The sequence below is a fragment of the Rhodamnia argentea genome, chromosome 9, assembly GCF_020921035.1.
Source record: "Rhodamnia argentea isolate NSW1041297 chromosome 9, ASM2092103v1, whole genome shotgun sequence".
Classification (NCBI taxonomy): Eukaryota; Viridiplantae; Streptophyta; class Magnoliopsida; order Myrtales; family Myrtaceae; genus Rhodamnia; species Rhodamnia argentea.
In genome coordinates this window covers 19,870,365-19,896,956 of record NC_063158.1, presented here as the reverse complement: position 1 = coordinate 19,896,956, position 26,592 = coordinate 19,870,365, and the positions used below count along the sequence as shown (strand labels likewise).

The 26,592-nt window shown below is 39.5% G+C and overlaps 2 protein-coding genes, 1 long non-coding RNA gene and 1 pseudogene across 3 annotated transcripts; 2 read left to right on the top strand and 2 right to left on the bottom strand.

Annotated features, from left to right (window-relative positions):
• The first annotated feature begins 402 nt into the window (after positions 1 to 402).
• On the top strand, positions 403 to 9,898 carry LOC115755982 (katanin p60 ATPase-containing subunit A-like 2). Its single transcript, XM_030695633.2, has 11 exons — positions 403 to 461; positions 920 to 1,066; positions 1,147 to 1,184; positions 1,685 to 1,750; positions 1,866 to 1,973; positions 2,602 to 2,668; positions 5,092 to 5,176; positions 5,429 to 5,589; positions 7,497 to 7,598; positions 7,963 to 8,185; positions 9,434 to 9,898. Exons 1-11 carry the CDS (start codon positions 423 to 425, stop codon positions 9,565 to 9,567), a joined length of 1,170 nt encoding a protein of 389 aa, XP_030551493.1. The 5' UTR covers positions 403 to 422; the 3' UTR covers positions 9,568 to 9,898.
• Positions 9,899 to 11,996: 2,098 nt separating this feature from the next.
• Positions 11,997 to 15,188, bottom strand: LOC115755983 (calcyclin-binding protein). The gene is made up of 5 exons (XM_030695634.2): positions 14,970 to 15,188; positions 13,563 to 13,703; positions 13,134 to 13,373; positions 12,986 to 13,045; positions 11,997 to 12,271 (listed from the first exon to the last, which is right to left on the bottom strand). The coding sequence occupies exons 1-5, from the start codon at positions 15,078 to 15,080 to the stop codon at positions 12,167 to 12,169; spliced, it is 657 nt and encodes a 218-aa protein (XP_030551494.1). The 5' UTR covers positions 15,081 to 15,188; the 3' UTR covers positions 11,997 to 12,166.
• On the top strand, positions 12,216 to 12,431 carry LOC125316712. Its single transcript, XR_007199801.1, has 2 exons — positions 12,216 to 12,351; positions 12,394 to 12,431. It is a non-coding gene; the product is annotated as an uncharacterized LOC125316712 (long non-coding RNA).
• Positions 15,189 to 22,419: 7,231 nt separating the features above from the next.
• On the bottom strand, positions 22,420 to 24,660 carry LOC115728729 (annotated as a pseudogene).
• Positions 24,661 to 26,592: the final 1,932 nt, after the last annotated feature.

Sequence of the window (26,592 nt, the reverse complement as noted above, 5' to 3'; positions counted from 1 at the left end):
GGTCGGCCTCGCTTATGGCTGGCGAGGCTGGCCCTCATGTGTGGCTTGGAGGGTAGCCCTTGCCTAGCCCTCTTCAAGCTTCGCCGGAGAACGGCCACCAGAAAAAAAAAAGAAAACGAAAAAAAGGAAGGAAAAACAAAAGAGGATAAAATTTAGAAAAGAAGGTAAAGGACAACAATGTCCTTATATTAAAAAATGACTGCATTTTTGTCTGGTTGTTTCGAATTTTCCTAATAAAGAATAAAATATATATGGATGCGCACATGCGGCGAGCGCTTTCCTGTCCTGTCATTCCCTCCGTCCCCGGTAAATATCGCTCGCAGAGTCTGTGGAGTGTGCCACCGATCGCACCAGCTGCACAGCGAGAGAGAGAGAGAGAGAGAGAGAGAGAGAGAGAGTTCTCCATTCGAGAATCATCGGCCATGGCGGAGGAAGCTTCGCGCGGTCCCTGGTCCTTCCTGGTAATCTCTCTCTCGCTCTTTCTCTCTGCCTGTGTTGACTTGGTGAGTCTACGAGTCTCGTGTCACCCGATTCGAACTGTTTCTGGAGGCATTCGGTGCGTTGAGTAATGAGGACGGCATTGTGTTGTTAGAGACTCCAACTATGTCGGAAGCTCCATTTCGGCTCCCAGCTTCGCGCGGAAACTCCGTTCGGAGAGAGCGATAGCTCGATTGGCTCGATTTTCGCTTGCCCATTAGTAGCGCGGCAGTTATCCGAGCGCGGAGGGGATTGATTTTGGGACGAATGATCCACCGGTTGATCTTAAAATTTGTCAGCCTTCGTACTTTTTCAACTTGGAGTGGAAAAATGTCTTATCCGATTTAAATCACTACTGTAGATATGTAGTGGACTTTGTATTTTTTTGGTTGCGGCGGTGTTTTGTGTAGGGTGAATCTTATAATGTCTTTTCGATGCGAAGTTTGCGAAAAAGAAGGAGTCGCAAGACGGTCATGTTGATGACAAGAAAGCCGTATCCAATGGGAATCATTCGAACGGCACATTGGATGGTAATGGGTATGTCAAGAGAGCATCCGATTTGGCGATCTATGAACAGTACCGGGGCCAGGTGAGGTTTTTAACTCCCCTGCTGAGTGCTGACTTGCAATGTCTGCTTTGGTATTATTAAGTGGTTTACGTGACGTGCAGGGTGGAAGCTCTCTATACTCAAACGGGGCCCCCACGCCGTAAGATTTTGTGGCTCATTATGTACTCTCTTCTTGATTAGTATTGTGTTGCTGTAAGTTTTGAGTGGAATGCCTGATGCAAGGTTCTGTCTGCCTTCAGATCCTATAATGATCACCAAGCCAACATGTTTATCGCGATCTTTTATTATGCGATGTGTGTTGGAATACGACATTAGTACTCTCTATCAGCCTCTAAGCTTCTGTTGCCATAACTGATCTTGATTAGGTTAGACATCGCTGTTGGGAATGAAAACCAGGACTTTGCTCAAGAGTATTCAGAATCATGCGATGCATTTGCAGCTTTGTGGTTCACTAGTGTCAGTTTGACTTAAACGAGGATACTTAACTGTGCATTTGCTGATAAGAGCAACTTATTCAATGTCCTCATGAAGTCAATTTCTCTCTCACGACCACTAAATTGCTTTTGGAACCATGTTACTGGATCAATTTCTCACACTTCAATCATTTTGGTGTTTTTTTTTTGCCCCTTCCACTTTCAGGCAAAAGCCTCTATTTCCTCCCTTTGAATCACCAGAAATGCTCACTTTGGCTGAGAGTTTAACCAGGTAACATGCAGAACACTGGATTGACACTTTACCTTATAATGACTTATAATATCCATATCATTGTGATAATCTTATCACGATACCGAGTGTTTGGTCCATTTTCATATTCTACCAGGGATATCATTCGTGGGAGTCGAGATGTTACATGGGAGAGCATCAAAGGCCTAGAAAATGCAAAACGCTTACTCAAAGAAGCAGTTGTCATGCCAATTAAATATCCCAAGTGATCATCTGCAATTCCTTATTAATCATTTCATCCTTTGTATTTGTCTATTTATGTTTTTATGGCTTCTGCTTTCCAACATTGGTTATTTTCACCTGTTTGAACCTTGGAAAGAATGTGGATAGAATAGTAATTTTGTTAGCAAATATGTTGGTCCTTTCGGTTAGATGAGATTTAGTTTTGGTTTCCTGTTTTTCTCATGGAACTGATTCACCTTCTTGAGGATAATGGAGTGTACTGCTTGGGTTGACTTATGCTTTTAGCTCTTTGCTATTAGCGTTCGGAAGTCTTATTTGATACCGAATGAGTCAAACTATCTGAAAGATATATAAATATCAACCTTTATAATCATTGTGAATTTGTTCATAGTTTTGAAGGAATTAATATGCTGTTTTACTTGGGGAAACTTAAAAGAGGTGCTTATTTCAAGCTGCACTGAAAATGCATTGAATTTTCAAAATTTGTATCCCAATATTTTATTTATTTATTGGGAGCACAGGAATCGGGATGTGCTCGACTAATGTGATTTTCGTGAAATTTAAGATTCAAATAATTTTTCTGCATTTATAATTCTTTGTCTTGATCTTAATATCTAATAACCGAAGCATGTTTTCCCTTTTGACTCTAGGTATTTCACTGGTCTTCTATCACCATGGAAGGGTATTCTTCTGTTTGGTCCTCCAGGGACGGGAAAGGTCTGAATTTTAACATATGAACTTTGTGCTTCTTTTATTTGCATATGCTGATGTTTGTTGAGTTGCTTATGCTTTAGTCTCTAATGTAAGAGATCTAACTTATGATTTATAAGAGGTTTGCTGGGAGTCTGGCAGAGCATGTTCATGATTCTTTTCACCGAAAATTTTAGAAAATTCTGACGTGCAGTGGAGGGAGAGATAATTATGATAGTCTTCCAGTTATTTAATTAAATAGGTGGCTCCAATTTCCTAATCGTGTGATTCATTTCATCAGAATCATGGAAAATTAAATAGTGGAGCCACTTAGTGGGATCGGGGTAGGGTATTCTATTTCTTTTAACATTTATACTATAGTTGTAGTGTTTGATTAAGGGAAAACCCTTATGGGCTTTATTAACATTCCTTCGGAATCAGCAGGCTGTTTTCTGGTAGTTATTGCATCAGTGAAGCTATTTGGTGTGAGCTCATAGTTAAAAGTTGAAAGACGTATATAAACACTTCTACAAGTTCCAAATTGTGTTGGATGATTAAAAGTTTAATAGGAGTCTGAGCGTGAACACTGTGCTTTGCATCTGTATTGACTTCGGTTCAGGTGTGACTTCAAATGTGATCGTTTTGCCAATTTTATGTGTTGCCCATTTAGTACATCTTTGGCATCTTGATGACTGTAGATTTAGTACCAGGTATTCATACTTTCTATTAAGCACCCTTTTTATTTGTTTGAAAATGTCAGAACTACAAATTTCTTTCGTGGAAAAGCAATGATTTTTCGAATGAATGTATCAATTTGACAATGCTTTCTCAAAACTGCTGTCTCAACGTTAAGAGACATTCAGAAAGCTATGTATGGTCTGAGATACTTTTAGACAAAAACTTGCTCTCGTCTCCTGGATAAGACATGCACATGCATGCTGGGTAAGTTTGGCTGACCATTCGACTTGGACCAGGGCTATGCCATCCTTGAAATTGTGCAAGTTATGAATTTATTGATGAACAATGCTTTTGGAAGAAGCATATGGATTACTAAATCTCCTAGATGAATGCATACCCAAGCATTGTGCAGCTATGGATGTCAGTGCAATGCTTGTACAGCATTCTTACTGTATGCCGAACATGAAGCACCTAACTGTCATGTGAAATGGTTGAAGGGGAGAAAGAAATGCTACTTCTCCTGCTACTCTAGGCACACATATTCGGTTAAACTTGTAGGTCAGGACAAAATTATAGTCAAACACTCGCAGATCCACCGTTTTAGAAATCCATGTTATCTCCTGATGACAAGTTCTGAACAGTTGAAGAAAATGATGAAACTCTTGGCAAATACTTTCAATTATTAGAGGGCTTAGCAGGAAGATGCAGTATTTAAGGCTGGTAATAGTATGATCGTGGTCATAATTGTTGTTTCATGGTCGTAGTCATTGTCATCCACCACAACGACTCATTTCCGGTTAGCTGAAATTTTCTAAATGACCATATCTGCAAAATATTATTCGGACAATTGCTAAATAATTACATGTTGAGACATGTAATATGGTCTCTTTTGGATCTTTAAGAGACGGGCCTTCTATTTTTCTTCCTTTAGAACAAGACCCGATGTGTGAGGGGGAGATTGTTGAGGTTGTCCTACATCGGTTATGGAATGGGCTGGTGATCGGTTCATAAGTGCGAGGGAAAGACTCACATACTTTGAGCTAGCTTTTGGGATTAGAGAGGCCCAAGACTACCCAACACCGGTATTGAAGTCCAAGTTACCAACAAGTCTGGACTCAACAATCACACGGGAGAGATATGGGTTGTTGCTGCTTTGACCCAGGGCCCGATGTATGAGGAGAAGATTGTTGGGTTATTCCACATCGGTCGTGGAAGGGGCTGGTAGCTAGATTATAAATGTGAGGGATCCTCATCCTTTGAGTTAGATTTTGGGATGACAGAGGCCTAAGATCACCTAACACCGGTATCAGAGAACCCGGGTTATCAATAAGTCTGGACCCAATAGTCACATGGGAGAGATACAGGTTGTTGCTTCTCTAACTCAAGGCCTGATGTGTGATGGGGAGATTGTTAGGGTTGTCCCACATCAATTGTGGGAGGGGTTGGTGTTTGGTCTATAAGTGTGAGGAAAAGCCTCATCCTTTGACCTAACTCTTGGGATGGGAGATGAGAGAAGCTAAGACCACCCAATAATTCATGCGTTCTTTAAGAGGGCGTCTTAGATGATGGGGGCCATCATATGACTGTTGTCCACTTGGATTTAGTGAATTGGTTCTTGATTTTCAGTATGTACTTTTTTTGCCTGGTAAAAGGCCATTCTTTCTCAGCTGGGTTAAAAAGGGTCCGCTGATTAGTCTCTGAATATTTGCATGGTTCTTCTGTTGTTTGTTTAGTTGTTGAACTGATTGATGAATTAACTTCCTATGCTGCAGACTATGCTTGCAAAGGCTATTGCAACTGAATGCAATACTACGTTTTTTAACATATCTGCATCATCAGTTGTCAGCAAATGGCGCGGTAAGAGTCAATTAAGATTAACAGGTCACACATCTCTTACTTTCTGTTTCTTGTTGGGTCCATTATTATGGATGAGGCATTTTGAAGAAGGCGAACACAATCTATTTCTTCGACTTGCTGCTCTGAAGTACAGTCTTTGGCGAAGTGAAGATTTGTTTTATATTGTAACTTTTCTGTCGAATCCATGCATGATCTGGTAATGCAAATTGAATTCAAGTAAATTTGATTTCCATTTTCTTTATGATATGGCAGGTGATTCAGAGAAGTTGATAAGAGTCCTATTTGACCTTGCAAGGCACCATGCACCATCAACAATATTTCTTGATGAAATTGATGCAATCATTAGTCACCGTGGTGAGGCCCGTAGTGAGCATGAAGCTAGTAGGCGTTTGAAGACTGAGCTACTTATTCAGGTGATGTTCGTTCTGTACTGTTCTATAGTCCTCATTCTGGAATGATGTAGATAGATTGACATGTCTCTCCGTGCCCATGGTATGTTATATAGCAATATCCTTCATTGTTTTTGGTTGACCTGTTTCCCTGTTAGTTCCTCATAAAAAATGGCTCTGCATAAAATTGATTTTCAATGGCATCAATTGTCTCTCAATTGGCATCAATGTCAAACTTCGACTTTCTTAAGGTATGTTTGGTTTTAGGGAAATCTCCAAGTTTTAATCGAACATACATCAACATCAACATCAACATCACCTTTATCTCAAACTAGTTGGGGTCGGCGGTCGATGAACTCAAAAATAAATAAAATAAAAGCAAGACCGATGGAGGGAAAATAAATAATTATATAAAAATAAAAATGAATCTTCTAGAATCCGTTTTCCACGGTTCTACCACTTTTTCAGAATGAGTAGTGGTACATTAGTTCAACGCCGGTATTGGTCTGCTTTCGATGAAGTATAGTGACGCTTAGATAGTGTAATAAAGACATAATTATTCTCTGCATTAGGCTATGTTTGGGAGGAGGGGAACAAGAAAATTGGGGTGGAAAATGCCTCAAAATTTAAATCTTCCCTCCTTTGCCTTATCAACAATTTTAAATTTTTTATTAATTTTTTATCCAAATTTTCATCCCCTCTATACTTTCCCAAACATATCTTTTTTGAAAACATGTTGTCTCTTCAGATTAAACTGCCACATTCCTCTTACTCTTATGCCATGTTTTGGAGCAAATTATGGAAGGAAAGAACAAGGATAGAAATTGGTGGAGATGGAAATTGGAGAGACGAAATTTTGTTATAATCAGTTTTTTTGGATGAGAAGGGACAAAGGCTGATACGAGAAAATATATTAAATATGTGGTTATAGTGTTAATGTGAAATACTTCTGTATCCCTCATAAGTTTGAAATTTCTGTGTTATATGACTGTTATGGAAAATTTTATTGAAAAGAAAGAGACCATTTTGATAGTCTTGTAATACTATTTCTAGGTTGTCACAGTTAACATGCAACCATGATAAAATTAGTGGAAGAAAATTGAAAGCCATAATAAATAGGGTAGACGGAAGTTGATGACAATTTTGTATTAGTGAACCCAACCTGAGGTTAGAATGGGCTTTTTGCAGCAAAACTAGCAGAAATAGCGAACTTTTTTTTTATCCCAGTTTGAATGTTTATACTCGTCGAAAATAGAGGGTCCCAAGCAAATGAAAGTTGCTGATATCAGCAACCTTCTTTAAGCCCAAAATCTGTCCCTCACTTCTACCTCTTCTAATCATACACTTAGCCTGATCTCGAAAATGTTGGTTACTTTTTAGTACCTTTGATACTTAGAGACAATTCTGGGTGAGACACAAACAGAAAGAAAGTCATTAAAGAAAAAGGTTATGCGAGAGTGAGGGAGTGAGTATATGGTCTAGTTCATTGGCTAAAACCAAACGCTTGTAAACCTACAGGGTTGGCTTAGTGATTGAGGAGAGAACTTGTGTGTGTGAATATAAACCCATATGCATGACGAGGGTTGTGTTCTCTACTACATAGAATGCAAAGAGCCCACATTTGGAACACCTACTCTTGTTTTGGCCTGTCTCTTATTTGGTTGATGAAATTAATGGGGTATTCAATGGGTTCAGGGAATTTTGACATTTTTCTTGATGGTAAAAGTTTTCTGAAGTACAATTATATGTAGCAGTTTCCTGAAGATATTGAGCGCAAGATTTTAACTGTTTTTACTTTTCAGTAGCGGGGCCATTAGTGTCCCCAAACTCTCTCCAATTATTTATGAACCCCTGACTGAAAGTTCTCTCTCATTTTCTCAATGTGATTGCAATGTTCCACCTGAAAATAATGCGTGCTTAATCTGCTGCAGATGGATGGTTTGACACGGACAAATGAACTTGTGTTTGTATTGGCGGCAACTAACCTCCCCTGGGAGTTGGATGCAGCCATGCTCCGTCGTCTTGAAAAGCGAGTATCCTTATTATGTGATTTTAACAGGGAAATGATTTGATTCCCATCATAAACATAGTTAAAAGAAAAAGAGATGTAACTCTGCATGACTCATGCCGACACATTTATAAACATCTGTCTTGTGCAAGATTTGCGTAACGAAGAGGTTGTCATCCTGATCAAATACCCTTTGGTTGCATGATAAATAGTCAATGTGCCTCATGGATGTATGTTAAATTACTTTTAGTCTATTAGCACGCTTAAGAATCGTCAAGGATGTATTTTCAGTACATTTAGCTTGATAGCTGGCTTCTGTCTAAAAACAACATCTTGAAAGATTAGTATGAAGATCTGTACAGCCATTCGTTCTCCTTTGACTGCTATAGATCCTTGTACCACTTCCAGAACCTGAAGCAAGAAGAGCCATGTTTGAGGAGTTACTACCCCAAGTGCCTGGTGAAGAGGCACTTCCATATCATTTATTGGTCGAAAGAACTGAAGGATATTCCGGTTCAGACATTAGGTTAGTATCCAAGGAGGCTGCTATGCAACCTCTAAGAAGGTTAATGGCACTTCTTGAGGACCGACAGGAAGTGGTTCGAGAGGAAGGTACCCATCTTATCTAAGACACATTTTTCACCGACTATAGACAGATAATTTCGGAGTTAATTGTTATGACATATTCTTGTGCAACATCATGATAGTTTTAGACATGCATATCCATTGAGGTGGGTAGGTGTCTTTGCAAGATATTGAAACTTTTCTTGAGGGGATGTAAGCCATTAACCAATTAGATTGGCATGCTCCTTGACATTTTGGGAAGATGATATCAACCTGGCTCCTAGATTACTTGTTGCTGTCATAAGTTAATGTCATCAGATGGCACATGCAAAACAATTTGTTTCAATAAGACATTGCATGGAAATTGGATGACCATTACTTTCGAGTAATCGTCAGACTTCTTCTCTGATCAAAATTTTGACAGCAGGACAAAGAACAAGTCATGTTAGCTTTTACTCAATAACCTGTGTTCCAACTCCTGTATTGAGAACTTCAGGACATGTTTGGTAGCTGAAGTTTTGCAAGACTCAACTGAAAAATATGTTTTGTTCTTTTGATGGTTTCCACTCTCACTATTTCTTACTCGCATTTAGCAGCTGTTCTCACCTCTCTTTTGTTGAAGCTTCCGCAAAGCTTTTGAACCATGTCAATGCATACTTGGAGATGGAAGAGCATGAAGAGTGCTTGAAAAATCATTTTCGTTTTCCTGTATTTTCTGCACTTTTGAAGAAAGTATTGTGCCTAGCTTACAGAAAACTTCCCAAAGTAACTGCAAGGCTTGACTAAAACGAGACAAAGAAAAAGAAAACATTAAATTGTGTCACATTTTCTTGTATATAGAATACGATGCCTGTGAAAGTTGATGAATTCTTAATCTTCCATTTTCAACACTTCTGTTTAATTTATAGGCCTCTTCAAAATTTTAATTTCACGAGAATGTCTAGCCTATCAAATATTTGGTGAAGTTATTAAATAAAACTTGGTACTTTTTAATTTTCGATGAAACAGACACATTGTAGATGATAAGACAAAAGTAATTCATAAATTGAGGGGAACATTGTTTTGTTAATTTTGTTCAACTTCAAAGTTCGAGTGTTGAAAGCTGTATACATCTCCAGTTCCTCATGTTCTGCAATTACTTGTAAATACACGTCTTGTATTTCTGCCTGCTCAAATAGGACATGCAGGAGTTTCTCTTTATATATATCTTTTGAAGTGTTTGAATTCTCTTCGAAAGAGGACAATTAAGAACTTTTGATTATGTTAATCTGATCAATGAATGCCGTTACATTATAGAGCTACCGAATGTGGAACCAATTAAACCTGAAGATATTGAGGTGGCTTTGAAGAACACAAGGCCATCAGCTCATCTGCATGCCCATCTCTATGATAAGTTCAATGATGATTATGGTAGTCAAATCCTCCAATGAAGGCACCAAGTGTCTTCCTGATTTCAACATTTATATGTTCTCAATCCAGTGGATTTGCAGCGTCAGTTGATTCGAATCTTCTTCTTTCCAGCTGAAAATTTTGGATTTCCTTTGCTGCAATAGACTTGTGTACTATTGTTTTCCAATTTATGTGTTATTTGTAAGAATAGTATCTTATTGAATACATTCTTAATAGATGGTTGAGAAACTCTTCGTATAATGTTTCTAAACCCATGCGACAATTGTGTAGGTGATAAATCATTGACATTGACAACATTGTGAATGTCATTAGCCCAATTTCATTGGGGGCACAAATTTTCAAAGTCTTGTCCTTGGGATCTTTCATGACAGCATGGTCTCAATTCTACTCCAGATGGGACTTGGGGGCTTTCCTTTTTGTTTTTCCTCTGGAAAATTAAAGCTTGTTGATCCCATGCAATTAATACATCCTTTTCTTACAGCTTCTAGAATACAGGTGGGTATCATTGAAGGAAGATACCCCCAGGAAAATTTGAGAGGCACCAGAGTGCTAAATTGTGAGATTCTGTTTTGCATATTCATCTCTGTTTTCATCAGGGGTGTGGGCAGCAAATGGTGGATGCATTGTGTACTTCTGATTTTAGTCTCCCATGGATCCAGATCTGTTTGAGCATCCAAAACATTTAACGGCTGTTTGGTTGTCCCCTTTACGAAGAAGATGAGGTATTACCATGTCTGGTGCCAATCGTAATGCCCATTGGGGTGCTCTCATCTCTGCTCTCAAAACTGGGTAGACTTGTCCATACCTCGATCGTCCTCCTAGGAATTTGACTTTGCAATTCCCTAGAATGACTAAAATGGAGATTTCGATTCAGGAAACTGCGGTGTGGCCGTATAAATAAAGCTGGTGGGGCTATCCAAGTAAAGGTGAGATCTGGCCCCCTGATGAGAAATAAGAGGATGCTCACTTGTATTACCCAGGCAATGTGGATGGAACGAGTTGGTGGATCTGCTTATCCCAGTCCCAGCAGAACATTATCAAACAGTCGAGCATCAGTCACCGCATGCTTCCCTTGATAATCTTTGGTTGTTATTGTTGCACGACGAAAAGCCCGCACCCCTGAGAGGATTGTCGAGATGCAATCCAGGCCATCTTGTAGTGTCCTTGTATGCACCTTGATTTGATGTCCGGGCGGTAGATATGTATTAGCTGGGTCCACTGCCTCTGGAATCCTGTATTGTCTAGGTCGTAGATGTGAAATGCTGGCTAAGAGTGATTGAGATCGATGATGATGATGAAACTTTTCCGTACTTACGAGTTTTCCATCGAGAAGACGAGGGCATAATCAATCCGAGTCGAGCCCATGCAGTACCGAGCTCAAGTTAGACTTGACTCGCTATGAAACTTGAGTTGATCTTGATAGACCATGGAACTCCTTGCCCAAGCTCGACGCAAATGGAAAATCAGCATATCTGGCTCGGCTCAATTGCGAAGAAGTTATAAATGAGCACGAGTTCATAAGCATTATAATCTCATATATTCTATCTGGAGAAGAAGTGGGGATGTAAGTCTTCAGTCATCACTTCCGTATATTCAGCTAAGAACGGGAGAATTACCAAAAAAGTCCTTAAATTATTACAAATGTGTCAATTTTATTTTAATTTTTTTTGTCAATTAAGTCATGAATTTTCTGCATTTGTATCAATTCAATCTATCAAACAAATTTTGACTGAAAATTAATGAAGCAAATATCAATCGCCATACACGACACGATAGACGTTGACGTGAATAATTTTTAATAATATATATTATCATTATTTTTTTTTTCATTGCTCTTTCTTTCTTTTTTTCCCTTCTTCCTTGGCTAGGGGTGAGCCTTGCCATCATTGGGTAACATCGCCTGGCCACCGATACGATTGACACAATCACAATAAATTTAATTTTTTTTTTATAATCTTTCCTACTCTCAAGGCACTTTGTATTTATTTCGATAAAGACAATAAGCCTTTCTAAGATTTTTACTTTTGCTTTAAACTTGACATCTCTCACTACAGATGCATCCCAACTTTTTTACAGCCAAATGAATTTCACGTGGGATACAAAAAATATTTAGCTGTAACCTTTTGAATTTATGGAGTACTTCAAATTCTAGTGAAACGTTCTCAATTGCTGAAAGCTTATGGAAAGGCTCGGTAAGGCATGCGATGAGTATCTGCAAGCTCCACTGGACGAAGAACTCGACCAAAAATGTAGCATTCGACACGAGTGTCACCGAGTTGAGCCTAAACTACTAATGAGTAGAACACCATTAGGTCTGAAAAAGTAGAATCCCTGATGTAGCATTGGTGCCAGAGCTCCCTCCGTGGAAGTTACGGTTCATCGGCACTGAGCTGATGTTATAAAATTCACTCACACTCCATAATGAGGATGGCTCAGATCACCACCCATCTCAAGGAAAGATATACATGATGATTGCAAAAGATGCATAATAACATAAAAAGACCAAAAGTTCATGAGGACTCTCAGAAAAGCGCTCTGAGGCCTCAGCGCAAAATGTCACGAAAGTCCACAAAATTTGACAGAAACCTGATCTCAGCCCGACAACAGCGTGTTTTAACTTCAACGGTATCCCTTCAAAGGATCGGCTGTTTTGCCAGTTCGGGCATCCGTCCACGCTTTTGCAATTGTCTTCTTCATTTCGTCATCACCTTCCTCGTACATATTCTGCAATCACCATATCATTGGGTAATCATGAGTGTTCATCAGCAAATATAGATGTGAGCAAAACCTACTTCGCCAAAAGTGTTTTATGAAAGGATAATTCACATTTCATTTCATGGAAGAAGGCAGAGACATGCCTATGATGCCTTTCTTCTCTCTGGCCCCCCACCAAAAAAAAAATAAATTGTGTTCCATAGTTCTACAAGCAACAGATATCAGTCACTTATCAAATTCATGAACTTGGTTTCAATACTTATGACCCTCAGTGCATGATGACCCAAACAAGGACATCCCACAAGAGAAACAATGCATTGCCCTTCTTTTAGAGCATAGTTACTAGTCAATCATATCTCTTACTCTTCTACCGAGGGTAAGACCCAGGCCTGACCACTACTTTCTCTGTCCATGAAGGAGACCTCCATTGGAGCTTAATGCAAGTGACTGATTCCACATTTGAGATCAAAGCACAGACCTAAGTCCTATCTCAATCAAGATCTTGGATAACAAGGAATATTCAGAAATCAAATAATTTCCAGGAAACAAAGATGAAGTGGAATAGCTAATGGTTTTCTACATCATTTAGGCTAGCTAACTCTGGCAGCGTCCTGTTGATACCAGGATCAGCCCCACAGCACGCTTTACAAACAAAATGATTTTGAGATTGTCCATAATCCAACAAAGAGAACAACCATGCAAAAGGAAAGGAAAATAATATACCTTCATCAAATCCATAATTCCAGCCATGGGATCTTTGTCTTTGTTGACACTAGGCTTTACCTACAAAAACGGGAAGATATAAAGCACCATGAGGAGTAATATTATACAAGGAAAACTACACCACTGACCCTAACAACAGATCACTTACCTTGTCCTCCTTAAATTGCAAATCTAACCAGTTCCCCTTTGAGGCCTTAAACAATGTCACAATTATTCTCGACGGTTTAACTACAACCTTAGATTTCTCTGGCACAATCTCCTTGTTCAATTTGGGTATGGTAAAGCGATAGTTCTTCCCTTGTACATCATGGATCTTTATGTCAAGCGACATTGTCTTGAACTCACTTTCCATTTGTTCCTGATCAACTCCCTCCAGAGAAAGATAAATCTGCATCAGAAGGGGAAAAAATCACAGCCACATCAAATAACCAATAAATCAGTCCAAGCACATTGGATTCAGCAACCTAATATTTTTTTATTCTTCTATCTCAGCCTTCGGATTGCCAAATTGGGAAAATAGTCTCTACTAGACAATGTTACAGTAGATGAACTTGACATTGAGACTGATTATTATTACCTTGACTTTGTCACTATCCTGATCCCAGCTGAAAGATGCAAGCGTGACATAATTCAAAGCTGGGGTACAAGGAACCCTTGCTTGAGTTGATATTGGCTCAGGGGTCTGTGAGGCATGAGCAGTAACAGCATCTGTTGACAACTGTAGAGGAAAAGCATCATGAGATAAAAATCCTCTTAGCTAAAAACAAACATTTGAAAAGGGCTAAAATGGGGTAAGTTTTTCACATGCTCGCAATTTTCTAGCAATGCGAACACACAAACAAAGTTTGAATAGCATCATTTGGAACATAAAGAACACCTCTGAGACACCCAAATTCCTTTGACCAAAAGGTTGTGATCCTGTGGGCCAGAGATAGAAACTTAGAAAAAAGATCAGAATGCACGACTGCATTTTAGTCCATCCACCTATGATAATAAGCGCCATTGAATTTTCAAGTAAATGCCACTGAAATATGGGTTTCATCTCACTTGTGCTTGCTTTTCATTTCCCCCAGTCATTCAAAGATCTATAAAACCATCTAAATTGTCGCAAATATCTCAACATAAGCCAAATTGTCAGAGCGAGTGCAAATTCATAGCATAAGCATCAAGTTTGACAGCTCAATTAATATGAATAGCTGATGCTGAGCTTCATATTTTGACAATATGCTCAAGAACAAACGTATGTCATGAGCTGCTCAGATAGCTGAAAGGAAATTACAACATCATATCCAGACTATAACTGAAATAATAGGTAGCGGTAGGTGGTTCACATAAGGCAGATTCTACTCATTGTGCTACTCTCAATGAAATTCGTGTAAGAATGATATGGCTACAGAAGATAAAGTACAAGGGACCCCAGCGAAAACATACTATCAAAATTAAAATTTTAAAAACAGCAGTTACCCTCGCATTCTGATTATTGATGATGATTTAGCAATTGGGTCACCTAACAAATTTAGAAGTCTCAAAGCCTTGCAGAGAGACTACAAATTTCAATTTCTCAATCTTACAATCTGTTCTAATTCCTGAGAATGCAGTCCAGACGCTCCCAATATCAACAGCTCAGTCGGAAGATTAACCACAACACCCCGCAAGCTCACATCAATTCACAGTACTGAAGCCAAGCAACATCGAAACAGCCACTCAAAAGCACCACAATCGCTGCCAAACATTATGATAATCGGCAACAGCAGCACTCTTCAAATGCACACCGCCAACAACTAAACATGGTGGAAAAATGCTATGGCCAATAAAATACTTGCAAAACACACGAATCATCGACCCCAAAATTCCATTTTTTTTCCTTTTTCCACTACTTCGATTCCACAAAGGGGGAGAGACCCACAAGGGAACTACAGGAAAAAAAAACCCGCTAACCAAATGAAACGGTGACTAAAACAAGATAGAAGAGAAAAGGAAAGACCTTTTCCAAGTTGCGTATCTCCGAGGAGATGAGAGAGACGACGCGAGGACGCTTCGCGATTCTCTGAAGTTGCCGGAGCTCCTCCAAGTCGAGGGCGTACTCATCCGCCATTTTCGTTCTTCTGCGCAGAGAGAGAGAGAGAGAGAGAAGGTAGGGGAGGTCGGAGGTGATAAATCCTCTCCGAGGAAGATGCTAGAACCGACTCAGAGCTGCGGGGACACTTCGGGGATTTTGAGATTTAGATGGTTCTAGACTTTGGATTTTCCTTTTTTATTTTATAATTTTATTACATCTGCTAGGGTTTTTAAGAAGCTTCCCCATATTGTGGGAAAATTTCAAAAAATGGCCCTAAGTGCTCTTATTTTCTCAAATAAGGGCTCGAAGTGGATTTTGTTTCAAATAAGGGCTTGAAGTATCCCGATCGTGTCAAAGAAGCCCTTAAAGCGGCTATAGTTGTTTCAAATAAGGGCTTGGCCTTACCGAACGACCGGCTAAATTTTCCCGCCGGTCAAGAGTATTTTCGTAAAAATATAAATTTCACTTAATTTTTTATTAAATTAAATTAAAACAAAAAAAAACAAAAACAGAAAATTAGAAAAACAAAAACAAAAACACAAACGGGAGGTTTTTGAGGTCAAAAACCTCCCGCCTGTGTTCTTCCTTCCCTTTTTTTTTTTTTTTTGAATTTTTGGTTTTTTTTTTTGGTAAGGAAACGGATCCTGTCGAAGTTTTTGAATTTTTTGTTGTTTTTCAAAATTTCTTAAAAAATAGAAAAAGGAAAAAATAAAATAAAATAGTAAATGATCAAAATGTTCCTAGCTAAAATGACTCGAGCTCTTTTTTTTAAAGTAATATAGTCACTTTAAGCCATTAGTTGAAACAATATGCACTTCAGGCCTTCCTTTGACATAATCATGATACTTTAGGCCTTTGTTTGAAATAAGATTAACTTCGTGTCCTTATTTGAGAAAATAAGGACACTTGATGTCCTTTTTTAGAATTTTCCCCTATATTGTCGGCAATTCATTAACACCATTTTGGGAGAACAATACGAGGTGGAGAAATTAATTATTTTTCCCTCAATGTTTAGAAGCGTGGAGAGCAAAGGCGGAGAAGAAAAGAAGAATGATTTTCCTAATTTTCAATAAAAATAGTTAATTTTTATTTGTTTGGTAGTATGTTTTTTTTGGCCCGGTGGGGGGGGGGGTTGGTGTGGTGTTGTTTCTGGAATTTGGTAGTCTGTTGAAAGATAGGATAAAACACGTTTTTTATGTTTGCATCATATTTATGAGGAATAAATCCTCTCAATGTAATAAAAATAAATTCCTTTTGATTAGAACACCGCACGATCAAAGAGTAAAAGATGGTGCAAGTCTATGCTTCCACCGATCTATATTCTATTTGATTTGAACGCTATGAAGTCAAATCTCAGCTATAAATTTGCAAAAATGAAAACGAAAAGATAGATATCAAAGTGAGGACTCTCCTATGATTTTGTGGCTGGAATTTCACCGTTACGATATCATCCTTATTTTGTTTTGCCTTTGATCATATTATCATATTTGATCGAACAAGATTGCGTAATGTAAAAAAAGTATCTCCATCACTTGTAGTGATTTATTATTCAATGAATGATTGATCCATGAGTAGATATATAAGAATCCAAATCTGTCGAATCAATCTACCCTTGTGTGATACCTGTTGAAGCATATACAACCAAGATGCTCCATCACATGCGGTACTTCTTTCAAGCAACGAAGAGGAATATGCCTGATCAACCTGTACTTGAGAGAAATCTAACACCAGGGGTACTTAGTTCGGATTGTCTTTCCACGGTGGAGGGACTTCATAACATGGAACAAAGCCCATGGCCCATAAGAAACGTGTTGGAAAATTGCAGAGACATGATGGCCCAATTAAAAATTGTTTTAGTCATTTATGCTCCACGGGAAGCCAAATCTCGCTGTGTGGATTGGATTGCAAAGGCCCATAGACTCGGTTATCTCCCCTTTAACTGGGTTTTTAAGCCCCCCCAACCCTTTAGGAATTTGTTATGTGTTGATGCTAGTTATGTTTATTTTGCCGGGACTTGTAAGTTAATGAAAGTATGTTTCTTTTGACAAGAAAATGACGTGAAGATCACGCGTATTGAGTATTGGATGCGCAAGGAGAAGATCAAGACAGATCGAGGACAGTGTCACGATCCGAACGTCATCAAAGTATAGGGTGCAACACTTTAAAAGATGAACATCTCACCCACTCGAACAATATCGGATTAGTGCAATGGAACAAAGCAATCTCCCTTCTTGTGCAATGGAACAAAGCAAAAAAAAAAAAAAAAAAAATGTAACGATCATGCGTATTGAATATTTGATGCGCAAGGAGAAGACCAAGACGGATCAAGGATAGTGTCACGGTTTGAACGCCGTCAAAGTATAGGGTGCAACACTTTAAAACATGAACACCTCACCCACTCGAACAATATCGGATTAGTGCAACGGAACAAAGAAATCTCCCTTCTTGTGCAAACCTAATAGGAAACAAACATAATAGAGCAATATATCTACCACAATATAAATACCAATCATTCACATACACGAGATAGTTTTCACGTGGGAAATCTCTCTGGTGTGAAGAGATCAAAAACACGAGATCGGATTCCACCCAAAATCTTCACTGTCAACAATATTGGGTGCACAAAGTTCTTCTCTAGTCAATACTAGATGTACATAATAGTAAGAACATCAAGACAACCATTCTTGATAGTACACATGAATTTTACAAGAGATCAATGATAAATCTCACTAAAACGCAGGTTTAGTTATACCCATGAAAAAATTGATGAAGATTCGGATGAAAATCAAACCGATCAGATTCGAGAATAATGTGTCCTGAGCAATCGGACCACGAATCAACCTCCAATTGTCCGCTTGATGAAAATTGGACAACACCATCTCTCCCAGACTTTCTGCCTCTCTTTCCCTCTTGCTACTGCCTCACGTCGATCCTTCTTTTCTTCTATGTCATAAAATATAGAGAAACCCTATTTATTTAGGCCAAATATATCCTCCCATTAATCTTTTCATATAAATGGGCTCAAACCTTTGTCTTGCATTTCATTGGGCTTCCTTCACATGGGAGTGAACTCAGCCCAATATCCTTACCTTAGAAACTAAGAGTGATTGGTTCCTAGTTTGATTCGGTTCTTGAGCGGTCCAATGGAACCTATTGAAGAATTTAATTTTAATTTATTAATTAAAGTTAGATTTGCATTTATGAAATTAAGAAATAATTGATGGATTGTTAGGTTTTGCATTTAAAAATAAATAAATGAGTAAAAAATAATCGATCTAGTCCGGTTCTCCTTGAAATTGGGAGTTGGACCGAAAATCATCGGTTTCAATTTTATGGAGTCGAGAATTGGACCGGCACTCTTGGAAATCGGACCGAACAGACTGGATTAGTTCGGTACGGTTCGAGCGATTCCTGGTTTGGTTGGTTCGTCTGGTTCATCCCTACCAATATAAAGCAACCGTCAACATTTTGCAGTCGACCCTACATAACGCTATTCTCCTTGACGGTAAGGTAATCTTAGTCCACAAGATAATAGCCAGCCTCAGCGCGAGATCTTTATCAAAACTCATAAAATACTTGGGTTACCTTCAACCAACTTCAAGAATTCACAAAGTGGGGGCAAACACACGATCACCGGACACTGAATCACAGGAAGAGGACAGAAATTTCTAACTGTAGATGACCGTGTAACAGGGGGTCAATCGCCGATCGGTATATCTGCTACTCTCCACGCATCTGTCTTTACGAGTCAAAAGCACATGCTAGAACGTAAAAGCTTTCATGGTGATGATGCACTACACTTTGGGACGCGTCATTCTTGCGCAGAAAGGTTCACAAAACGCCGAGCTACAGCTACCCTTTGGTTCTTGCCTACAATGCGTTGGTTTCTGACCAATGTTCAAAGAAGCAAACCATAAAAAAAGGTGATCAAGAGGTCAGCTCCCTTTATCTCTCTCTCTTACTTTCTTTCTTTATCGAGATAGATCTTGAGGTGTTAATTTCCACACCACAAACCCTTTTGTCTGTTTAAATGCGGGTTCGAGGTTTATCCATATCGATTGCCCAAATTGAAAGCACCGTCGCGTCGGCAAGAGAAAAAAAAAACGTAGAAATCCATGACACTATGAGACACCCCCGCATTTCTTTCTTTATCCTAAACTAGCACAAACATGTGCAGGACGGCCAACCGCGAAATCGTGGTTAGGTTGTCGACACCAATATTTGTCATGCATAAATCATGTATAGGAAGGTATTTCACTTTCTTACCGTATGTTAAAGATCATGGATTATGAAGAGAAAACTGAAAGAGTATGAGAGAACGTGGATTGTAGTTTCCTAGCGGGGAAATAACTCCCACCATGATAATTTTCCTTCATTTCATCTATGCAAATCATGCATAGTAAAGGTAGGGTCGGCAATGCCGGACACCACCCGTTTGCACGACACTAGATAAAACACGAATTACACAGAGGAGAAAATCCGAATATGACATGATACAACATACCTGACTGTGATAGCACGTCTATGGGGTTTGCCGTATTAACCAGGTCTCGGTTTTTATGCCCGAAAACACAGTCTAGGCATATCACAAAAACATTCTTCCGGCTATGCATATTCAACAAAATAGAGCAAATGGGCTCGTTAGGAAGAGGATGAGTACGGCTTACAGAGCACATGTAGCGCTGAATCGACATGGATCAACACGTTTTCATTACAAGCCATTTATTTGGCACTTAGATAAAAGAAAAAAAAAATCAAGATGTTTTAAGTTACAAACACGATTATGACACGCCAATATGAACTGTCACTCCTAACTAAAGGCCATGTTAGTAATTGAAAGGGAGAGATTGATGGAATATATAAACATTAAATCACGTCTTCTTCTATGAGCTCAAGTTTTTAGAGCGGTTGGTCGTGGTCCCATAAAATCTTTCATGATATCGTAGTATGAGGTCCCGAGTTTAAACCTTTTCGGACCCCTATTTGACTCCCCAATGAATATGTCCATGCTTAGTACTAGGTAAAAGACCGGACTAAGCGTGATGGTGAGTGTTGGAATATATAAGAGTTTAAACTTTTAGAGCGGTTGGTCGTGGTCTCATAAAATCTTTCGGAGGGTGAGTGTTGGAATATATAAATAACCACGCATTCTTCTATGAGTTTAAGCTTTTAGAGCAGTTGGTCGCCTTCTTCTATGAGTTTAAGCTTTTAGAGTAGTTGGTCGTGGTCCCATAAAATCTTTCAGAGGGGGAGTATTGGAATATATAAATAACCACGCCTTCTTCTATGAGTTTAAGTTTTTAGAGCTATTAGTCGTGGTCCCATAAAATCTTTCGCAGACCACGACAAATCTCTCTCTTTATTTGGTACATCATATAAGGGGAAAATTATCAAAAAAGTCCTAAATATATTGCAATTGTGTCGATTCGGTCATAAACCTTTTGCATTTGTACCAATTCAGTCCTTCCGATCAACTTTGGATGGCCGGTGCTAATGTGGGCGTCGGTGCTGACGTGGATAATTTTTAATAATATTTTAATATATTATTTCACTTTTCAATTTTTTTCAATTTTTTTGTAAATTTTCTTCTCCTTCCTTCCTCCGGCCTATCGACGGATCGAAGCAACCGGCGAGGGTGAGGGGGGCTTGGGCGAGCCTCGCCACCTTCGGGCCGGGCGAGCTCGTTGACGATGGCGAGGCTTGGCCTCACCAAATTTGGGCGAGGTTGACCTTGCCGTGGCAGGCGAGCTCGGGCTAGGCAACCATGGCGGCCGAGGTCGGCCTTGCCCGGTTCTAGTGAGGCCAAGCTCGCCCGGCCATGGCAAGGTCGGCCTCGACCGGATCTAGCAAGGCCGAGCCTCTTCGTCGCAAGGCAAGGTCGAGCTTGCCCAGTCATGGCGAGGTCTAGCCAGCGAGGCTTGGGGCAGACTTTTTCTCATCGAATATAACACAACGTTGGGCGCATGTTCGCCACGTCGGACAATACGAAATTGGGAAGCCCATCCTCGTCAAGTATTACGTGGTCTGATCTTATTTTGTCTCCCTCTCCACTTCTCCACCAAAAAGAAAAAAAAAAGCCCCCCCTCCCAAAAAAAAAAAAAAAAACAAAAACAAATGGCGAAAAAAAATTAAAAGAAGAAAAGAGAAAAGGGGAAAAAAGCTCCTTTTTCCACAAAGCGTTGTCATGGGAGGCCATATGCTGACGGTTATCTGACCCGGAGAGAATAAACGTGGGGCCCCCCCCATTCGCCGGTTGAGGATAGAAAGGAGGGAAACGCCCTCTCAACTAAAGCCTTCCCCTTTTCAACTCCCTTTTAATCTTCTTCATTGTCATCTCTCATCTCTCCCTTTGCTTAATAATAACTTTCGTTTCTTTAATTCTAGATAATGTCATGGTGGTGGACATTTTCTCCGAACAATAGAGATAAGATTAAGAATCATTGTTTAATGTATTTTGGTGGGATTAAGGAGAACAAATTGATCATCGTGATGCGGACATTCGTACAGAATACCTCTAGGTAAGTATTGGGTGGACCGTCACACTCGATGGAAAGCAATCTCAGACGCATCGATTATCATTTATCTGATTTTATGAGTAGTCCCAATTCTCTGGCAAATACAGCCCTTTTGATCATCGTTTCTCGCCCACTACGGATCCCATACTACCCTCGAATAGAAAACGATTGATCCATTCTATATTTCAATCTCACAAGAGTGGCCTAGTGACATTGCTCGAATTATCAAGAAGTGTATCCACGGCTTCTTGTACCAATTGGTTTTGGATCTTTCAAATCATTCCCGCAGGAGATCTTGGTTGGGTCCAAAATAAGAATATCCATTTTATATGATCCCTCTCCTTCCTCCGGCTTATCACTGGTAGTCTATTCAGGATTCCAAACTCAACAGTGGCAACTAAACATGACCGGCCGAAAATAACGACGTGTTGGATCGGAGATATGCAACGGAGTTGCGAGTTACGTGGTTTCTTCTGTCATATTTTTTGCTTTCTTGAACTTAATGGGTGCTTTTGCTTTATAAAGTCTATTGACTGATTCTCATTAAGACAATTGAGGCGGTTTGCTTAATTTTACGTTTTGGGAAGGGACGAACAGTATGGATTCCACGTCCAAAAGCAAAGTGCTTTGTTGAAAACCAATTACATTCGGGCGACATATGGTCTCTTAGCTCTGTATTCTTAAAATTAAAAGAAAAGGCAAAAGCAAGAAAAGAATACTTTTGACTTTCGTGTATTGCATAGCCCAAATTATACACTATACACATTTTATTGTGACAACGGTAAGTAAAAAAAAAAAAAAGTCATTCTCGGTTGCCGACTAATGTGGACGGAAAATAAAGTTCAATTTCATCAGAGACGGACAAAATTCGGAAAATAAATCGTTCATATGATTAATGAAGGTCATAATAGCACAATGAATTGCTCAGGATTTGAATCCTCTTCGATTATGTGCTCCTATAATTGGAGTTGTTTATCTCTCTCTCTCTCTCTTTTGCGAATATTGTGATGCATGGACCGACGAAATTGGACCCACCCATGTAACACTTTGGAGCACACGAAGAGACCCTACAGTAAATCTTACCAGAAGCAACATATGTACAAACGACACATCTCTCCATCAGCATTTAAAACTGTCTTCGAATAAAAACTTGACAAGTCAGCAAAAACACAAACATCCAGTAGACCAAGCTTTGATATTCCTTACGTGCATCCTGTTTTAGAGTAAATCCCATTTCATAAGAAAAAGACAAACAAAAAAGAAGGAATTAGAACTCATATTATCGCATAAACCTTTCTTCGTATAAATCCAACACAAAGCTTCTGAGAACTACAAACAAATTCTGCTCAATGCCTAGCTTCTAAACATTCACTTCCTAACAGAACCCTAATTCTTGTACAAGTTTATTGCTTAGAACATGTGTTTGTATGTGAAATTCGAAAGAATAAGTGGAAGAGAACGAAAGGAAAGAAAAGGGTCTGTATGTCGGGTGGAAAAGAGAGTTTTCGCAAGCGGCCTTAGGATTCAGACACTTGCGCAACAAGTTTAGGACTCAAACTGCACACTGTGTCTAAATCTTGACACCGCCTCCGGAAACTATTTTTTCCATCTGGGTCGGATGGGATATATAAGTTTTAAGATCAAGGATTTTTCATGGCTTTACCTTCGTGGCGGAAGAAGTGAGAGAAATGGAGGCTGAGGAGGTGGACGACGAGGTAGACAGAGCGGAGAGGCCGACATTGTAAGCCATTGTCCCATCCGGCCGAAAAAAGTCCGTAGTTCCTCTCGGAAGTTGGCCCTGGCTTCAGGTCCTCATTGAACAAGGCGAACACATAGACCTCGAGCCTCATGTTAGGCCTCAATGGCGTCCCTTCATTCTTCAACTGCCTCCTCAGCAAGTTCTTGTTGTAGATCGCGGCATTCTCGAGGGTTGCGCCTACCTCGTCCGGGTCGCCCTTGGATGGCCATCCGGTCTCGGAAACCCTAACTTCGATCCCTTCGAAACCCATTCTCGCCATGGCGAAAGTGACCGCGTCCGCTTGTGCATACAACATGTTGTCGTAGCGCAATTTAGTGTACGGATCCAACATGCCCGGGTTCGGGTTGAAAAGCACATAGTCGAGGGATATCTGGGATGAGTCGTCCTTGTAAGCGAAATACGGGTAGGCATTGATCCAAAATGGCGACTTGGTAGTCGATAAGAATTGCAAGAATTGATAGACCACGCTATAGACTTCGCTCTTGAAGGTACCGGCTGAAGGAGGGAACGACTGGGCGAGGACCGCCAAGGAATTGGGGGAGGAGACTTGGATGTAGGAATCTAACCCTAGCTGGACTAGAGCTCCGCGGATGCTACCCATCGCCGGCACGAGATTGGCCGTGACTGTGGGGTCCGGGTCGGTTAACACCTCATTGCCGACTTGGATGCCGGTGATCCGCGTGGCGGGGAAGTAAGGCTTGATGCGGGCGCTCACCCACTGCAAGGCTTGCTGGGGATCCCTCAGCTGGCCCAGCATGTCGTTCTCGACAGTCACGATGAGCTCGACGTTGGAATTCGCGAATGCGGTCAGGACTTGCGGATTGGTGTCGTAGATTCTCGCCTTGGTGACCTTCAGGGATCTCAAGAGCTCGAGAACTCGCTCCGGCTGGGGCAAATTGTTGGCAACTTGCCCATAGTTGATCCCAAGTGAAGCAACTCCTACAACACGATACACCATGAATGTAGTGATCAAATCTGAACATGCAGCTAAATTTTCCAGAAGAAGAAGAAGAAGATGTGCAGTAACATGCTAGATCAAAGCCCAATCCAAAAGAGCCGGTGAAGAAAGAATCAAGAACATTAGTAAAGAGCTAAAAAAGTTGGCACCTGTTGATAAATAGATAGAGAACAAAATTACAGCATAAGCCATGGCGATTCTACTATAAAGGGTTGCCATCTTGAGAGAGAGAGAGAGAGAGAGAGAGAGAGAGAGAGAGAGAGGAGGAAGCAGAGGAGGGAGTTATATAGAGAGAGAGAAGCTCGATGCTGAGGGAGGAGAGAAGCCACGAATTCTTTTCTTTACTTGTTTGAGATAATTTTGGCTTCGGTTTTGTATTTAGCTTGCCTTACAAGGTTGCCTTTGTTTTGGGCCTTTTGGCTTGTCCCTCATAAATGATTTTCGTATTTATAAATGTACTTCAGGGTTTTCTTTGTAACACATTTCTTCAGCTGAATGGCTTCTTTTGGACCGGCTTGTCTGTTTCCAACCTACGCCAAATCCCGTCCGAAACGACCAAAATGCCCCGGCCACTTTCTTCAACGAAAAGCAAAGGGCAATCCCCCCAGAAGATTGGATAATTATTATAAGGAAGCCAATTGGGTGGGGATCCCGAAATTTTGGGGTGAGGGTAAATAGTGGTTAACCTTCATGGTGGGAGATTCTGCTTTAATTTAGATTATCTATGCCGTAGATTCCTTCACTTTTTAGGCCAATGCGTTCAATTAGGGTTCATCATTTGAAGAAAAAGTGTGTCGGTTGCAATATAGGATAGTTTTGCTTTAATGAAGATGCCTCTTGATCAATCTTTCATGTTTAGTGAAAGAGACAATGGGGTATAAAACCAAAAAAAGAAGAAGAGACAATGGGGTATATTCAACTTTGGCTCATTCCATAATGCCCCTTACGGTTTTGTGCTTTGGTACATGGGTAGGTACTTCCGAAGCAACCACACATCAAGTTAGTATTCTCTGTTGAGCATGCTTGATATGGGAGTTTCAATGCTCAACAAAATCGTTGAACTAAAAGATGGCTCTGATGAGTTATTTTAGATATAAGTTTTTCTGTTCACTTCGCGGAAATTTTTTTTTAAGAAAATATTTTCTGAATTTTTGGAGTTTGGTTAACGAAAAATAAATCGATCGAGAAAAACATTTTTCGTCAATGAAAAAAAACACTCCGTAAGTGGGGAAAATGACTTTCTCTTTTTGAATAGAGGAAATCATTTTTACTTATCTTTCCTCCCTCCACTTCTTCCTATTTATTTTTAAAAGAATTCAAAACTTTTTTATTTATTTTTATTCTTAATAATTTTTTATTTTTCTTTTATTTTTTTATTTTTTTCATTCTTCCTTGGCCGGACACCGCTGGCAACGGCGGCCGACTAGCTTGAGGATAGCCGGATCCTAACAAGCTTGTGTTTGCTCAGTGGTCACCACCGGGCGAGCCACGAGCTCGCCAGTGGCCATCATCGGTCGATCATGGTAGAGGAAGGAGTGAAAAGAATAGTAAAGAAAAGAAAAGAGAAAAGAGAAAAATAAAAAAAATTAAAATTTTGATTTTATCAATAGAAAAAATAAAAAATGAAATAAAAATAAAAAAAAATTATTAAAAGGAGTGCACACCGATAAAAAAAAAAAAATCCAATTTTCCATGCCAAATGTTCGAAAATATTTTTCAGTTAATTTTTAGATTTCAGCCGAACACCAGAAAATATTGTCATTTTTCTGAAAATTGACTTTGTGGAAAATATTTTCCACGAAATGAATGGAGCCTAAGGTGAAAGAAAGAGTTGTTGAGCCTTGGCCTTGTATGCCCACAGTTGTGTATAGTAGATCGGTCGACTCCACCAGCATAAGGCCATTTTAAACCTATTTATTCTAGTATCATAGGTGATTGAATGACCACCAAGAATTTACCAGTTGGACCTGTTGTTATAGTTCCTTAAGTACTTATTGTTCAAAGCTGAGTCATCCTTAGAATGATTTCGGGAGAAGAACACCAGAATTGCCAAAAGTTGTGTACGACATCCACTTTAGTACCAAAAGTTTCTGCCGAATTGCTTAAGTGCCAAATCGGAGAAAAAGCGGTCATTTAAGTGCCTTCGGTGAGATAAATTTTAAAAAAATTAAGTCCATATGGACTTCTCAACTTTGAAAAAATTAAAATAAATTAAATTTAAATTTAAAAATTTGCTAGAAACTAATTTTTTAAATACTAATTATTTTTTGACCAAAAAAATTCTAATTATTTAAATTAACTTTTAAAAATAAGCTT